The sequence below is a fragment of the Macrobrachium nipponense genome, chromosome 37, assembly GCF_015104395.2.
Source record: "Macrobrachium nipponense isolate FS-2020 chromosome 37, ASM1510439v2, whole genome shotgun sequence".
NCBI classification, from domain to species: Eukaryota; Metazoa; Arthropoda; class Malacostraca; order Decapoda; family Palaemonidae; genus Macrobrachium; species Macrobrachium nipponense.
The window spans coordinates 19,634,968-19,652,381 of record NC_061097.1 but is presented as its reverse complement, the minus strand read 5'-3'; the positions used below and the strand labels follow the sequence as shown (position 1 = coordinate 19,652,381).

The following is a 17,414-nucleotide window of genomic DNA, read 5'->3' as shown; positions in this document are numbered from 1 at the left end:
TTCCAACACCATGGGACGGCCAGAACATGTATGCGTTCCCTCCCTTCGGAGTCCTCAGGCAGGTCCTCAACCATCTGAGAAAGGCAAAAGGCTCTGCTCTGATGTTGGTGGCACTGAGGTGGCCCGACAGGGAGTGGTTCCCGGACCTTCTAGATCTGGCCTCGCAACCTTCCGGCCCTCTCCCTTCACGGCTGGAGACTAGAGTGGCTGTTTAACAGGAGAGGGTTCTCGGTGAGAGTGGCCTCTCCTAAGTCTGGTTACCTCAGGGAGTCCTCTGCAAACATCTAACAGGCCAGGTCTTCTTCCTGAATGGAGTGGATCTGGGGAACTCTAATCCCCTGTCCGTTGCTCATGAGCTTTGAACAGAAGTGCCCCCTAGTGCCAGCTTGGTACCCCGCTGGGATGTCGCGAGAGTCTTGGATTCCCTGAGGCAGCCTCCTTTCGAGCCACTCAAGGACATTCTAGATAGGGAGCTGACCTTCAAGATGGTATTCCTACTGGCTCTACTGGCTCTTGCCTCCATGAAGAGAGGGTGGGAGAACTCCACGGTCTCGTCCCCCTAGATGCTGACCCCTTGGCGTGGGTAGGGGGCTTAGGGACCAGCAGCTGTGCTCTGATGCCTGGTGGGGTTGTTTTCTCAGTGGTCCTTGGGGCCCAGCTGCTGATCCAACTAAATTAGTCAGAACTTTTCCTTCTTTCTGCAATTTTTCATTCTTACTACATCCTTCTCCTTCATGTAATATTTTTTATTAGCATTTCGGATTAATTATGTGGAATTTTCCACTTTTGTTAAATTTTACTCTTAGGTGAGTCTGAGAAGGGATCGTGTTTTGGAAGGGGTTTGCATTCGAAGCTAATTGTGGGAGTTGTGGTGGTTGAGTCGCCACCTGATATGGTTTGGACCTAAGAGGTAGTGATGGGACCCTCCCATTGCTACCTTGAGGGCGGAACCATCTCCAAACATCAGCCCGTCGGAATCCAGGGGGGGCTGGTGTTTGGGATGGGACTCCTGGCTTTTGTCCGGAAGCCCACCAATACGTTTGGAGTGGGGAGTCTGTCCCCATTAGTGGGGGCAGAACTCCCAGCAGGCGGATAGGCTTATACCTGGGCCACTGCAAGCATATTGGTGCTATCCCGTAAGGGTAGGGTATGGGGTGGACCATTGGGAGTCAACTCTCACTTGTGCCATTGGTGGAGAATTTGAATACCTGATTGACCCACGATACTTTCTTGATATAACCAAGCAGTCTACAAATATATTTGAATCTATGGATATCGACCAATGTTTGCCCTCCCCTGGATCTGACGACTTAACGGCACTGGCGACAACTTCAGGCATGGACACGGATATGAGCTCGGCTATCACAAAGAACCATGCACCGAGACACCAGGGTGCTATTAAAACTGGTGGATTTGATATGAACAATAGAGTGCTTTATTGCACTAATGCAAGCCTTTCGTTAGACTACGAGTGCTTGCATAGTGTCGCAAAACAGTTTGGTAAGGTGGAGAGGATTAAGATGCTTCTAGAAAAAGACAAGCAGTCTTTTTCTGCATACATTAGATTTTCCTCTCCCCAAGAAGCTAGCGAGGCACAAACGAATTTAAATGGCCACATTCTAAATGACTCTGTTTTAAGCACCAAGGTGTTTTCGGTGAGGAATTTGAATGATGAGCCATTTGATTTTGTTCCTAAGAATGAAGAATGTGGACCAGCAACATATACCAGGACGCTTCCTCCCCCTATATGGCATGTTGCCAATTATAAAGAGGGAAGGAAAAATTTCATTAAAGCTGCAGAATGTATTGAGAACAAAGTGGGTTCTATTCCTATTGGTAATCTGAAACGATATGGAAAGAACTTACTCATAAAAGCAGGCAATGAGACGCAAGCTATTTTATTATCAAAGTTTAAACCCCCAGAAAGTGGAAATATTGAGGCTATAACATCGCACAGATTCTTTAACACGCTGAAAGGGGTAGTTTATTCAAGAGACTTGCATGTTTTTAATGAGGAGGAGATTCTCCTAAGGTGCCCTCCTTGTGTATCTCATGTAAAAAAATTGGGAGGGGATGCAGCTATGCTTTTAACTTTCTCCTCCAATTACTTGCCTGATACCATCAATGTTGGCCATGAGAGGATGCAAGTCAAAAATATAAAAGAAACCCTAAACAATGTCGCAAATGTTTCGAATATGGCCACATTCAAGACTCGTGGAAACAATAAGAGATGTTCTGTGTGCTCTGCTGAGCATGACAATTTGGACAAGTGCGAAGCAGCCCGTTATTGTTTCCAGTGCAAGGGTGATCATTCTCCAAACAGTAGGACTTGCCTCAGATACAAGTTTGAGCAAGATGTGTTGGCAGTGGCTGATAATGAACATCTCAGCATCAGTGCAGCAAAGCGTGTGGTAATGGGGGCTAACAAGAGTGCCAACTCTACCTATGCTTCTGTAATAAAGTTGATGAAGAGTTCTAGCAATGAGAGGCCACCAGTAATAGAATCTAACAGTAAGCATCGGAAACCTGTTTCTCCTTGCACAGGAAATAATAATCGGAAACTTATGTCAGCAAGTGCTTTGAAGCCCAATACTAAAAATTGTTCTTCCAAAAGCATGGACAATTTATCCTCTCACGTTGATACAAATGTAACGGTTGCAAATTCAGCCCCTAAGCAAAGTTTGCAAACGTCCACAAATAATATCACCAAGAAGCAACCAAATGAGTGGTCCAAACTAGAGAGATCTAGCTCGGATCCATCAATTATCACAGTTACTAAGAAACATGATAAAACTAACGCTGCGCCCACCAGGAAGCGTATAAGAAACACATCCCCGAATAATGAAAGTTTTATCATAAAAACTTCAAATGGGTACAGTGTTCTGGAAGAGATCTCTCCGCCAAGGAAGATAGTTCCGAAAGCAGATCCAGTTCAAAGACATGCGAGTTCTCATCAGTCTTGCCGCCCCAAGACTAATAGCAGTAGTGATGCACCTAATCATAGTAAAAATCCTGAGCATCAGCCTCGAATTCAGAAAGCTGTTTGTCGGCAAAGAACCCTAATCTCTGATAAAGATGAAAAGGGATCAAGAAAACAATCTCTTATTAAGGAGAATTTTCCTCTCCAACCTAGGATCAGTACTTCCCCTCCAAAGAGTGGGAAGTAGTACATTACCACCTTAACATTCACGTTCGATGTCCTTCAGTGGAACTGTAAGGGTCTCAGAGCCCGGACAGAAGACTTTAAAGTTTTAATGCATGAATTCAATCCAGGGATTGTATGCCTGCAGGAGACTATGTTAGGTAACTCTCCTTATAATCCTGGACTTGATTATGCTATTTTTAACTTTTCCCCCAATTGGTGATCGTGCCCATGGAGGTGCTGCAATTATTGTTAATAAATCTCTGCAGCACTCCACAATACAATTAAATACAACTCTACAAGCTGTTGCTGTCTCAGTCTTATTAGACAAAAGGATAACGGTTTGTTCATTATACCTCCCACCAGATCTTTCTTTTAACATTGGAGATATTCAGTCCTTGATTAACCAACTTCCCACTCCTTTTCTCTTATTAGGAGATTTTAATGCCCACAACCCCCTTTGGGGAAGTCGGTGTTTAGACAGCAAAGGGAAAATAATAGAGGACCTTATTGACACGAATGATGTCGCCCTATATAATAATGGGTCAATGACCTTCCACAGCATTCATAATAATCATCTCTCTGCACTGGACCTTAGTATTTCCTCAACAAATATCCACCTTGACTTTAACTGGTCTGTTAATGAAGATTTGAATGGAAGTGATCATTACCCGATCCATCTGAAATATGTTGTAAATGCTCCATCTGAAACATTACCTAAGTGGAAGGTAGAAGATGCTGACTGGGACAAGTTCAGTAAAGGAGTCAATCTAGATAGGAAGTTTGAGTCATTTCATTCTCACCTGGATGCCTATGACTACTTCATTGAATCTACTCTGAAGAGTGCTGAGGGCTCGATTCCCAAGACAAAAGGTAAACCTCGTAGACCTGCAGTTCCCTGGTGGAATAAGACATGTAGTATTCTGAGGAAAGTCACTAGGAAGTGCTACCGACGATACAAAACTAGTGGCTCCCCTCAGTCTAAATTAATCTATAATCGTGCGTTAGCCAAGCAGCGGGGCTTTTACAAGAAAGCCAAAAGAGAAAGTTGGCTTTACTATATCAATGGAATAAATTCCAAAACTCCATTGAGAGTGGTGTGGCGCAAAATCAGGAAACTAAGTGGAAAATTTGTTGCGTCACCATTACCCTCATTAAAGGTCAATAACACTCTGATCACAGAGCCCACTGAAGTGGCCAATGAGCTGGGAAAACACTTTTCTCAAGTTTCTAGCCCCGACAATTATTCTCTAGAATTTCAAAGAATTCGGAATGCTGAAATGACACTGAAATTTGAATCTGGTAAATCTGAACCATACAATCACAAATTTTCCTTAAGAGAATTTCGGGAGGCACTCTCTTCAACTGAATCAACAGCTCCAGGGGGTGATTCAGTTTTATATGAAATGCTTAAACACCTCCCAGATGATGCCAAAAAGTATCTACTCAAGATTATAAACAAAATATGGGAAACTGGAATTTTACCCAAGGACTGGAAAATATCCATAATTGTTCCCATAAAAAAGCCTAATAAAGACGCTTCCCATGCCACCAGCTATAGACCAATAGCTCTTACCAGCTGTGTGTGTAAGCTGATGGAAAAAATGATAAACACCAGATTAGTTTGGCACTTGGAAGCAAAAGGACTAATATCTCCATTTCAATTTGGTTTCAGGAAAAATCGTTCCACCCTTGATCCATTGCTGAGGCTGACCAATCAAATCCAGCAAGGATTTGCCAAACGATGTCAGACTATTGGCGTATTTTTCGACCTTGAGAAAGCATATGACACTACTTGGAGAATTGGCATCATAAAACAATTGCACAAGATGGGCATATGTGGAAGAATGATTAAATTTGTATATTCCTTTTTAACAGAGAGATTCTTTAAGGTTAGAGTGGGCAACACTCTCTCCCAACCTTTTGTGCAGGAGGAGGGTGTTCCACAAGGAAGCGTTTTAAGCGTAACACTTTTTTTAGTGGCAATAAACAGTATAGTCCAACAAATATCATCACCTGTTAAATGCTCACTTTTTGTTGATGACCTTGCAATATACTGCACAGGATATGATGCCTTGTCAGTATGTAAACATCTGCAAAGGTCTGTTAATGCCATTACAAAGTGGGCTGATGAGAAGGGCTTTAAATTCTCCTCCTCTAAAACAGTTTCTGCAAGATTTACTAGGTGCCAGCGTGTGGAAGAGGTTCCCACACTCAGTTTAAAAGGATCTATCATTCCTTATGAAAATGAAGTGAAATTTTTGGGAATAACCATTGACCAGAAATTGACATGGACCAGCCACATAAACTCCTTAAAGATTAAGGTTAAACAATCTCTGAATATTTTAAAGGTTGTTTCTGGATTTAGTTGGGGAGCTGATAAAAAATCCCTGCTGAGACTATATGACTCGTTGTGTAGGTCCAAGCTAGACTATGGCTGTCAGATTTATTCCTCAGCTTGTCAAACCAGGCTGAAGGAACTAGATGTTGTACACAATATGGGGCTGAGAATATGCTCAGGGGCTTTTAGAACTTCGCCTGTTGAAAGCATATATGTTGATACTATCCAACTTCCCCTTGATTTGAGAAGGCAAGAACTAGGATTAAGGTACATGGCTAGAATTAAAAGTGCTCCCAAAAATCCCTCTTTCCAGGTGCTGAAGGAAGCAGACTCACGGGTCTTTTCTGGTATAAGAACCTCTAGACCATTCCAAGTTAGACTAAATGAAGATGTTAGGGGTAATAATCTTAAATCCCAGAAAGTCATGGAAGTAAAACATCCTGTGTATCCTCCATGGCTTATTCCAGAAGCATCCGTGTGCAAAAAAGCTTTTAACAAAAAAGACTGTCCTGAGGAAGAGATTAGGGGAAAATTCTTGGAGCATGAAACTGTCCATACTAATGTGACAAAAATATATACGGATGGATCAAAGTCAGGTAGTGGTGTTGGCTGTGCAGTTATCCTTGGTGATACAGCATATACAGCTAAACTACCTGACTTTGCATCCATATTCACAGCAGAATTAACAGCCATAGTCTCTGCCTTGGATATAGTTGTTCAAAGTAGCGACACTAATTTTGTCATTTACTCGGATTCGAAAAGCACTTTAGAAGCTATTAAAAAATTCAATAGCTTCCATCCGTTAGTTCAAAAAGTTCAGGAATCGCTCCTCCATTTGTATTATTTGCGTAAATCTGTCTCTTTCTGTTGGGTCCCTTCACATGTGGGGATTTGCGGAAACGAGATGGCAGATAGGGAAGCGAAAGCTGCTAGTGTCTCCTCAGAAACAGCCTTTAGTAAAGTGCCTCATACAGATCTAAAAGGTCCTTTTAGGTCTTATATTTTAAGCAAATGGCAAGAAAGATGGTCTTCTCATCTTGCCAATAATAGAAAGTACAGAAATATTAGAAATAATATATTGCCGTGGCCTTCGTCTTTCCAGTCTGATAGGCGAACAGAAATAGTTTTAAGCAGACTGAGGATTGGGCACACTTATTTGACCCATCAGTTTATTTTAGAAGGGGGCAGCCTCCCAGAGTGTGCTTGTGGTGGCGAGATGCTAACAGTGGAGCACATTCTGGTTGCCTGCCCCAGATATTTTAACCAGAGAGAGAGATATCTTAGGGGTAAATCCCTTTGTGATATTTTGGGAGATGAAGCAGATATTTCTGCTCTCATCTCGTTTTTAAAGTCTATAAATATTTTTAATAACATTTGATTATTTTTTAGCTATCACATCATAGATATATATATATTTATTTATTAAGCATTTTCTTCATATATTTCTTCATTAATTCATTCATTTCTCATATGGTAATTTATATATGAACCATTTTCTTCATACACTTATTAACTCATTCATAATGTAATTTATTTAATCTCTATTACGGCGCTGAATGGCTTCTTTGGCCCCAGTGCCTGGGCTTTTGCCCTAAAACTCATACATCCATCCATCCATCCACGGTCTCGTACGAGGTTGCCCACACAAGGGGGTAGAAAGAACTCTCCTTCAGGTTCGTCCCCTCCTTCGTAGCTAAGAATCAGAACCCCTCAGTCTCGGACCTCAGGTTCATGGAGTTTTCCGTCCCTGCCCTCCCGAAGTCAGATCAGCTGAAGGACTTCCTCCTCTGTCCTGTGTGTGCGGTACGGAAATACCTGGAGAGGATGGCTCTGTTCAGGCCAGAGATCAGGAACCTCTTTGTTACCACGGGTCAAGAGAAGAAGGCAGCCTCCAAGAACACCATCTCCTGGCTAAGAGAGACCGTCAGGAGGGCCTACGAGAAGGGAGGCCTTCCCCCTCCAAAGGGAGTCAGGCCCCATGACACCAGGGGTGTTGGGGCTTCCCTTTCGTTCTCCGAGAACATGGTTGTGGATCAGGTCCTGAGGGCAGGAGTCTGGAATGGCAATTGACGTTCACCGCCCACAACCTGAAAGACTACAAGAGGTCACTCGACTCTTTTGAGATCGGCCCCTTGGTGGCGGCCCAACAACGGGTCTAGGATCCCTCTTTACCTCTCTCGGATTGAACAAGTCTGTGTGTGTGTGTGTGTGTGAGACTCTTACCAGTACCCCTCTTGTCCTTGTCCTTATCTTCCCTGGGCCTTTGGGGTGCAGACAAAACTCCAGGATACTTGGGTGAGATATGAGAGAGTGCTGATGGTGTTCAGTACAACCCACTGTTTTACATGTCATGGCCTGGTAATGCCCACACCAGGCTTGTTTTAGGCACTCCCCGGACCAACACCAAGTCTCATTGAGCAGGGTCGAGTACCACGGGGAGCAGTTGCCCCTCCTCTGACCTAGCACCTTTGGGCCGTCCTCCCCTAACCTTCGCCCTTCTCCTAAGGAGTAAGTCTCCACTGTAATGGTTAGAGGTAAGTATCCCGCATCGGAACAAATCGCAAATTCTTGGTAATTTGTATTTTTCCTAGCGATACTGGCCTTGAACCATGGAGGTATATTCCCTCCCGTCCAGCCCCGCTGAAGCTTGGGGGAGGCAGCCTCCGAGTTTGGTAGGAAGGACTGGCAGTAAGATCGCGTGGTCTTCGACCCCTAAGGGCATAGGACTGCCCTGGGTGTGGCGTATAAGAGTTTTTTTGGTCGGACCCGGATCAACATCCGGAAATCTCCACTGTAATGGTTGAAGGTAAGTATTGCTAGGAAAAATACAAATTACCAAGAATTTGTGATTTTCTTCAATAAAACTAAATGCGATCGTAACTCTTCAGCCAGTTACCACTACCCTCCATTTCTTAACTGTTCTTTAGATACCTGTGGGTAGTGTCTTAAGTTTTGAAAAGAATTATTAAATTTTTTTCTTATTAGTAATTGAACCATGTTTGGATTTCAGATAACATATATGAAGCCTGGCGCATTGTTGTAAAGGCTGAGAAGGAACCCCCAAAGGCTCGAATTCCTGCAAACTACCATATTTCTGAAGCTGCCCCTTTATATGGACTTAGCAGTAAGCAATTTTTTTTTATCGTTATTTTCTTAAATGTTTAATGTAAAACCATGTATTTTTATTGATTAATATTTTAAGTAACACTTATTTGTTGAAATTTTATGTATGATATTGTTGTAAATTTTGTTGCTTTCTATTTTTTTCTGCCAAGCAAAGTCTGGCACAAATAAGCTTGGGTATTTCAGTAGTTCATTATTACGTATTATTATTGTCAGTGACACTAGCAGATCTGAACCTTGGCCATTGGTTAGGTGGCAGTGGAAACAGTTCTCCAACCAGTACCCCGGCACCCTCACAATTGCATTCCAGCTCTCACTGGGGCGTAGTCCCTCCACCTTCAAGTAGCCAAGTTCCCTCTCCTCTTCCTCGCTCTCAGTATAATTCCCTTGCCCTAGATCCTAATAGTGAGTATGACTATGTTTTCCCCAGTAAATTTTTTTGTATTTTTCTTCAAATTCATGTGTGATGTTGATTTAATTTTTGTCAGTTTTATTTGTATGCTTATTGAGAACCAGTTTAAGTACTATGCATTAGTGTCTGATATTATCACTTTCCATAAAGTATGTGTATAACTGAATCATGAAAATATGGAAAGTGATTAATAGTTTATATAAAGAAAATTCCATAAAGGAAAGAGAATGATGGAGTACTGCAACACCTTTTGACTTCTTGTCCTTTACTTAGCAGACTAAATAAATTTTTAAGGTTTACAAAGAAAGCTTGTTTAAATGACAGTTGGTGATTACAAACGAAAATACATATAGTAGTATGTACTACTTGGAATCCAACAAAACAGGGTTAAGTGTTTAGAGGATTTACAAAGGATTAGGCCCAACAGCTAATATGAATGACAGATGGGGATTTAGGAGGGAAAAATATTTACCTGGAATCCAAAACAATTTTAGAATAAGTAGACTTGCCAAAACACGAAGTAGTTAAGTGGACTTACAAAGGGCCAGGCCCAACAGCTTGGAAGCAGCACCAAAAAATGTTACAAAAGCACACTTTATTAATATGTTTTGGTGGTCAGTTACATTACTTACATAATCTTTTAATTATCTTTTCCCTGCTTCTGAGCTGTTGGGCCTAATCCTTATACTTAACCCTGTTTTGGTAGGTCCACTAACTTTTCAATTGTTAGATTCAAGGTACACCATTCTTGTAATCCCCATCTATTTATATGAGCTTATTTGTAAACTTATTTTTATATTTCTTTAGTCTGCTAAGTAAAGGACTAGAAATTGAAAGGCCTTGTAATACTGCATTGTTTCTCTTTTCCTCATGGAATTTGTCTATTTATAAAGCATTGTGTTGTCGTAATTTTCTTTTTAATAATGTAGAAGTACTTAATTGTAGTTTTATATTGTTTAGGTAGTACTATGTTGTGCGTTTATTTATGTTGCCCAGTACCTTACAATTTGGTCCTAAATTACTATATACAGTACATGCATCCATTAGTGGATGTTCCTGTGAAATAATGTAGTTTTGAACTGGAAATGATAGTTCATGTACTCTTTGGGGTATTTTTTCCAGTATATAATATTTTCTGCTCTTCCTTGCTCTGTAATTGAATTGCTTTCCTTCATGATAAATTGAAAAAGGAATAGCAAAAATATTTTTTTAATGCTTTTGAAATGCTGTACGGTGGAGACTTATTGGCCTATTTTGTTACTTGCACCAGAGTTGATTTTAGTCTGCTTTGCTCAGAAGTTGAACAAAGAATGAGGATTTCACTTTTAACAGTGAATGAAATGCAAATGGAGAACAATCAAATTTAGCGTTTAAATTTTTTAACAGGATAAAAACCACCATGCTACATGAAAAAGAACAGCAAAAATACATGCCAAAACATATTCAGTTACCATGGCAATAGAGAATGCAAGCTTAGAGGTTTGGACAACTGCACATCCAGTTACTACTATTATTTTTAATTGAAGGAAACATTAAGAATGATATTAAAAACTACGAGAATTACATAAATATTTTTGTATTTTCACATAATGCCAATTCAGTATGGTAACTGGAATTGGCAAATAAAAAAAGTAATCGGGAAAGTGGGCATGTGGCTGTTGTGGGAAATATGGTAGGATAGATTTTATTGAGTGCAAAATGTGACAGATGAGTTGTGGTCCTTGATTGGTACATTCCTGCTGTGAATATGAACATACTGTACTATGCAATTTGACTGTCCTCCCTACATTGTTCATTGAGGCTTGATGAGTACGTACAGTGCAAAAATAATTCGCTTACAATGTTTAACATGACAAAATCATGTAAAAGGCTAAGAAAGAACAGGCAACTGAAGGCGACCAATACTGAGGCTTGTAAAAACCTGTGCAAACATTGCAGAGCAAACAAAATCCTGGTACGAGTAAAACAACAGTTAAAAAATTACTCTAAATAGCCAACAACACTGCAGATAGAAAACTCCAATCTAGATTTATGTGAACTTCAAAATTATTTAAATGATAAATCTTACGAAGATTCATAATTAGATTTTATGAAAATCACAGGGAAAAATGTTTAAGATTATTGCTGGACACAAGAAACAGAAATGGAAGTAGGTCACTCTCGGAAACTGTTGGGTAATTGTTCAGTTAGTTACTAAAAGGTAAAAGCAATTAAATAACTCAAATCTTTGAAAGAGACTGACAAAATTGAATTTATAATGACATGATAATTATGAATGGCATAGGAAAAAACTAGGAGAAACTTTGGTAGGAAGAATGGCAGCATGTCCACACTTTAGTTGTAAGTTGCTGATGAAAGAGTTATTCGCCTCACAACCTGATGGAATTTTTATTTTTGCCATATCAGATTTATGCACCTGGGTTGTTATGCATAGATTGAAGCTACATATAAATAAATAGAGGAGTTGGGAATAACATTAAAAGAAAAAATTCTTTTTAGAAAACATGTATGTGGCTCGGTGAATAATGATGAACCCATATGTAAGAGCGTCTCTTACTGTTTATTTGTTTTGTAACATTCAAGCATGTAACTATTCTTAAAAGTACTTTATTTTAAAAACATGTATGTGGCTTGGTGAATAATGATGAACCCATAAGTCTCTTACTGCTTATTTGTTTTGTAATATTCAAGCATGTAACTATTCTTAAAAGTACTGTATTTTAATTTTTGAGGTAGAAGAATATCTCTTAACATTACATAATTGAATTTAACAGCCCCTTACTACACAAACAATTATCTTCGTAATGGTGCTCTTGATGGCTATAACAACAACTGCATCTTATCCAAGTCTTCGGGAAAGGGAAACTTCACTTCTGGAATGAACCTCAATTCTTTTATCACAGGAATGACACTTTCCAGTAGTGGTGAGGAACTTGAAATGTTTTTTTGAAATTAGGTGTATGTTTTGACTATACTCTGTTTTTGTTCCGACTAAGTACAAACCGTCGGTTGTCTAACAAAAGGATATCCGCGGGAACGCGCCGCCGCTACCGCATACAAAGAGTTCAAACTTGAATCGCTGTACCTGGGTCTGGGGTAACTGCGCGGGGTGAGCCCGGGCCAGCTTGGGTAGGTCATTGTGATACCATTCTTTTCGCGGTAGCCGTCGTGTCAACACCTACTCCTTCCGCCTTGACCCGACTTGAGATAAACAACGCATGACCGCCGACTGTAGTCTTTCTTTATCGTGATATATCTTTGACATCCTGTGCTTGAGTGCTTCCCCAGTGCCCTTTTCCTATCCTTTTATTTATCCTTTAGTATTACCTAGCATCCTAACTTCCCTGTAAGTATGGAAGGCGGATCTATGGTGGGTTTTTCGGGGAGGATTTGTGTGTGTGTTTCCGATGGCATGCGTTGCGGTACATCTTTGCCTTCGCCAACCTCGGATCCTCATCTGTGGTGTATTGCTTGTAGGGGTTTTGAATGTTCCCCTGATGCATCGTGTTCAACCTGTGCGCAGTGGAATAATGATCAGTGGAGGCTCTATTATGAGGCGCATGAGAGTGTTTTCAGTGACGCTAATGTTGATGCCGATAAGCCTAGGCCTAGGCCGACTACTGTGGGGCCTAAGGCCGTGTGTGAGGGGGATAGTGCCCAATTGGAGAACACTAGGCCTAGTAATCCTTCCTCCTTATTAACGGGGGAACTAGTTAGTGAGCCTAGTGTCCTTCCCAAGAAACTTAGGCTAAAGAAACCTTCGTCGTCGGGGGCTAGGAAAGCAGGTAAGAGGAAAGAAGCTACCCTAGGGGCTGGGGAATCCATGTTCCTGCCTCGAAGCGTAACAAGAAGGGGTCTTCAACCGAGAGCTTGTTCCCGCCTAGCCTAAAGGCCGAACTATCTAGGTATGACCATAGCAGTACCGAGACACAGCCGGGTGCCAAGGTAACCCCCTGTTCCTCTCGGGCACAATCAGTCCAGCCCCAGGAGGGATCCGGTGACGGACCTGATGCCTCACCCTCCCATCCTGAGGACAGTGCTAAGGAGCCCGGAACGGGACCCAACTCGCAGGAGCCGGAGGCCCCCTCCCCTCCAGAAGTTGCGGCAACCCGACGCAAGAAGCCAGCCAGCCACAATGCTCGGAGGAGGAGCATCAATGGAGACCTTTCGATGCCGCAAGGCCTAGGTCGCGCTGAGAGACCAGTGCCAGCGTTGATGCCCGAAAAAGCTAGGCCTAGGCATGAGCCTAGTACTCCGCACCACCTCCATCAGTTAGCCTAGGTACAGTGGGGGCCCAGGTCCTCACTCCCGCACTGGACATTGCGAACCTGGTCAAAACAGGCGGTGGAGGACTACTTAAGCTCCAAAAAGGAGGTTTCCCAGCAAGTGGAGAAGAAGAACACCAGTCTAGAGGAGTCTGCCCGTAGGATGGAAGAAGCCAGGAAGAAGTTCCTTTTGGAAAAGAAGTCAGAGGAACTGTTTTCCAGATTTGGGTGACAGTTCTGACTCTGATTCCGAGCCCGATTCATGGGTGCTCCGATGGGGAGCCCGATTCTGACCCCGATTCGGACGGCAGTCAGACTAGCTCACCTGCGGAGCCCGAGCCCTTATCATTCAACCAGATTCTGTCGTTGATTAGAAGCGCCAATGGCCTAACAGAAACTGAGGAACTGAACCAGGAGTTTCAGTCAGAGGTGCATAAGGTGCTCAACCTGAAGAATTCACAGCCCCCCTCGGTCAGCCTCCCCTGGAGCAACCAGGTTAGGCTAGCCATGGCTAGAGCGTCCCGAGAAGCCACGACTTCACCAACTAGGGTATCTGAGAAACAGAGGTGGCTTCCTATCCCTGCTCAGGGGGCCAGCAGGTATTATAGGCCAACAGGTGACAAACTAAGGGAGTCTGCATATTCCAGGGACCTTGCAGATCTCTTAGATGTCAGTCTGGACGCCCTTCAGAAAAAGCACCTCTTGCTCTCTCCCTCAGAAACCGAAGGACTCATTCGCGCTCTAGCTCTGGCCCTCGCTACGAATTCGTGGATGGAACGTCTACTGGCAGCACTTCCGCAGTTCTTACCCCGAGCTCCAGCCTCAGCAGCAGCAGAACTTGTCTTCGTTCATGCAGTGTGGGATCAAGACACTCTCGCACCAAGCAGACAACTTAGCGGTCCTGTGGGCTAATATGGAGGTAAGAGGAGAGAGAATGCCTTCAAGGAGGCCAAATCGCCAGTGGTGAGAGACCTCCTCCCGGACTTACGGAAAAACCCGCTGTTCCAGAAAGAACTTATTCCTGCGGAAGAAGTTCGCAAGGCAGCGGAGAAGAAGGAGCGATCTCTCCAATCTAGGGCTCTCTCCAATTCCGCAACCCCGGGCCATAGACCACGGCCAGCACCACAGATAGCTAACAGGTAAGAGAAGCGCAGAGACCGGTTTTTCCCGTGCGTAGGCGAGAGGAGAAGAAACCTTACTCTGTGTCGAAGGACAAGTTCCATAGGGAGAAGACTCGTCCCTTTCCATCAAAGGAGCGGAAGCAGAAGGGCAACAGAAGAGAGGGAGGTCCCCGCAAGAAGTTCTAGGCCAGATCCTGCCCGTCAGCGGAAGGTAGGGGGTTGCTTGGCTGCCAATTGGCAAGTGTGGCAGCAAGCAGGAGCGGAAGATTGGACCCTGCAGGTTATCAAGTCAGGCTACCGTCTTCCCTTCCAGTCTACACCCACTCTATCCCTTACCCCCATCCAAGTCCCTTCCTATCGACCGGACTCGGACCGCGGACGGGCCCTGGAGGAGGAAATATCCAAGCTACTTCAGAAAGGGCGTTGGAAGAGGTTCAGGATCCAGGTCCAGGGTTCTACTCCAGACTCTTCCTGGTAGAAAAAAGGCAACAGGGGGTTGGAGGCCGGTCATAGACCTTTCACCCTCAACAAGTTCCTTTCTCTGACAAAGTTTCGGATGGAAACGGCAGACTCCGTTCGAGCTTGTGTCAGGGAGGGAGACTTCATGGCCTCAATAGACCTTCAAGATGCCTACTTCCAAGTCCCTGTTCACCCCTCCTCCAGAAAATTCCTCAGGATTGTCAGCAAGGGAAAGACTCTGCAGTTCACCTGCCTGTGCTTCGGCCTCGCCACAGCCCCACAGGTGTTCACCAGGGTCTTCAAGATAGTGTCAGTTTGGGCACACGCAAGAGGCATCCGTCTCCTCCGCTATACCTGGACGATTGGCTCATCTTAGCCGAGACGGCTGCGCAGTGTGCGGAGCACCTTCAGCTAGTTTTGTCATTCGTTCAGGAACTGGGAGTGGTGGTGAATGTCGACAAGTCGGATTTCACTCCCAGACAAAGGATGGTGTACCTCGGAATGACACTAGATTCATCCCTCATGAAGGCCTTCCCCTCGGAGAACAGGGTCTCCGGCCTAGTATCTCAAGTGCGGAGAGCTTTGGGGCCCAGACCCTCCCACGGCAAAACTCTGCCAGTCCATCTTAGGACACATGGCCTCAATAGAGAGGACTAGTGCCTCACAGCAGAAGGCGTATGATGGCCGCTTCAGTGGCTGTTCAAGAAACAATGGTCTCCTCAGGAAGGGGACCCCAACAGCAAAATTCTTCTCTCTCCCAAGAAGTAAGGAAGTCCCTGGAGTGGTGGATGGTGCCTTCCACCTCCAAGGGGGCATCTCTCTCAGTCCGAGAACCCCAGAGATTCTTCTCTTCACGGATGCATCAAAAGAAGGGTGGGGGGCGCACCTGACGGAGGAAGAAGTGAGCGGCCTGTGGTCGGAAGAAGAGAAAGCAGCTCACATCAATGTCTTGGAATTGAAGGCAGTCTTCCTCTCCCTTCAGCACTTCCTGTCTCAACTCCAAGGGAAAACGGTGGGCCTAATGTCAGACAACTCCACGGTGGTGGCATATCTAAACAAACAGGGGGGCACAGTCTCACTGGATCTCTGTCGCCTGGCAGTACAAATCCAGGAGTTAGCAGAGGAAATGGACATCACCCTCAAGGCAAGATATATTCCAGGCAAGAAAAATGTTTGGGCGGACCATCTGAGCAGGAGGGGACAGATAATCAACACAGAGTGGTCCCTCCATCAAGAAGTAGCAGATGGCCTGATAAAGAGGTGGGGCTCTCCGTCGATAGACCTCTTTGCCACCGCATGGAACAGAAAACTGCCAGTGTTCTTCTCCCCACTCCCAGACCCGCAGGCAGCGGGGAGGATGCCCTCCTGCAAGATTGGAAGAACCTGGACGCTTACGCTTTTCCGCCTTTCCCCCTCCTCCAGAAGATCCTTCAGAAGATTCGCTACTCGCAGAACCTGCGAGTAACCTTAGTAGCTCCTTGGTGGCCGGAAGCCCCCTGGTTCCCAGAAGTGCTGGATCTTCAGTTAGAGGACCCGGTAAGCCTACCAGACAGAATAGATCTCCTCGCCCAACCCAACAACGGATGCCTACACCCAAATCCGTCGGCCCTCCGCTTACACGGGTTCAGACTGTCATCAAATCCTCCGCGATAGAGGTTTTTCCAGGCAGTTAGCTGAGGCCATGGCCAATCCTGTGAAACCTTCCTCAGGCAGATTGTACCAGGGAAAGTGGCGACGGTTCAAGATTGGTGTCAAGATAAAGGCATGCCCCAGACAGAGGCCAACCATCCCTCAACTAGCGAGTTTTTTCCACCACCTCAGGAAGGATAAAACGACTATCCATATCAGCAGTGGAGGGTTATAGAGCGGCTTTAAATCAAGTATTCGCGTTGAAAGGCATGGACCTCGCTGCATCTCCAGAAATTTTGTTGCTCTTCAAGCACTTTAGGAAGACCTGTGTACCCCCGAGAGGAGGCTACGGACTCCCCACCCCCTGGGATGTTAGCCTTAGTCCTGGAATCCTTGAGAGGTCCTCCCTATGAGCCCTTACATTCAGCTTCCTTGAAGAACCTCACCTTGAAGACCCTTTTCCTCTTAGCCCTGGCATCTTCGAAGAGGGTCAGCGAACTACACGCGCTGTCCTACGAAGTGTCACACACCAGGCGTTGGAGGGAGATGGGGTTCTCGTTTGTCCCTGGCTTTTGTAGCCAAGACTCAAGACCCATACAAGCCAGAGGAGATGTTTTCCTCTTTTACCAGTCCTTCCTTGGGGGATTTTACCGGCTTTGACAAAGAGGAACTGATTCTATGCCCGGTCAGAGCCATGAAAGCCTACCTCAAGAGGACGAGACAGTTCAGACCGGCTATCAAACGGCTGTTCGTGGCCAACGGGCAAGCATCCGAAAGAGGTGGCTAAGAATACCATCTCCTTCTTGGATCAGACAGGTTATAAGAAGGGCCTTACGAAAAACAATGTAAGTACCAATGCCAAAGGTGAGGGCTCACGAAGTTAGGGCATAGGCTCCTCTATGCTCTTCAGGAAGAACCTCTC

General features: G+C 44.4%; 1 protein-coding gene across 16 annotated transcripts in view; it reads left to right on the top strand.

The window, feature by feature from the left end:
- LOC135209052 (protein bicaudal C homolog 1-B-like) overlaps positions 1-17,414 on the top strand; it is a 167,447-nt gene that overhangs the window by 134,706 nt on the left and 15,327 nt on the right. For 14 of the 16 annotated variants that reach the window (XM_064241609.1, XM_064241614.1, XM_064241612.1 and 11 more), the window contains 3 exons: positions 8,494-8,607; positions 8,823-9,011; positions 11,793-11,942. In XM_064241609.1, the coding sequence (XP_064097679.1) occupies positions 8,494-8,607; positions 8,823-9,011; positions 11,793-11,942 (453 nt within the window). The remainder of the gene's footprint in view (positions 1-8,493; positions 8,608-8,822; positions 9,012-11,792; positions 11,943-17,414) is intronic. The other 2 variants (XM_064241622.1, XM_064241623.1) reach the window with 2 other exon arrangements.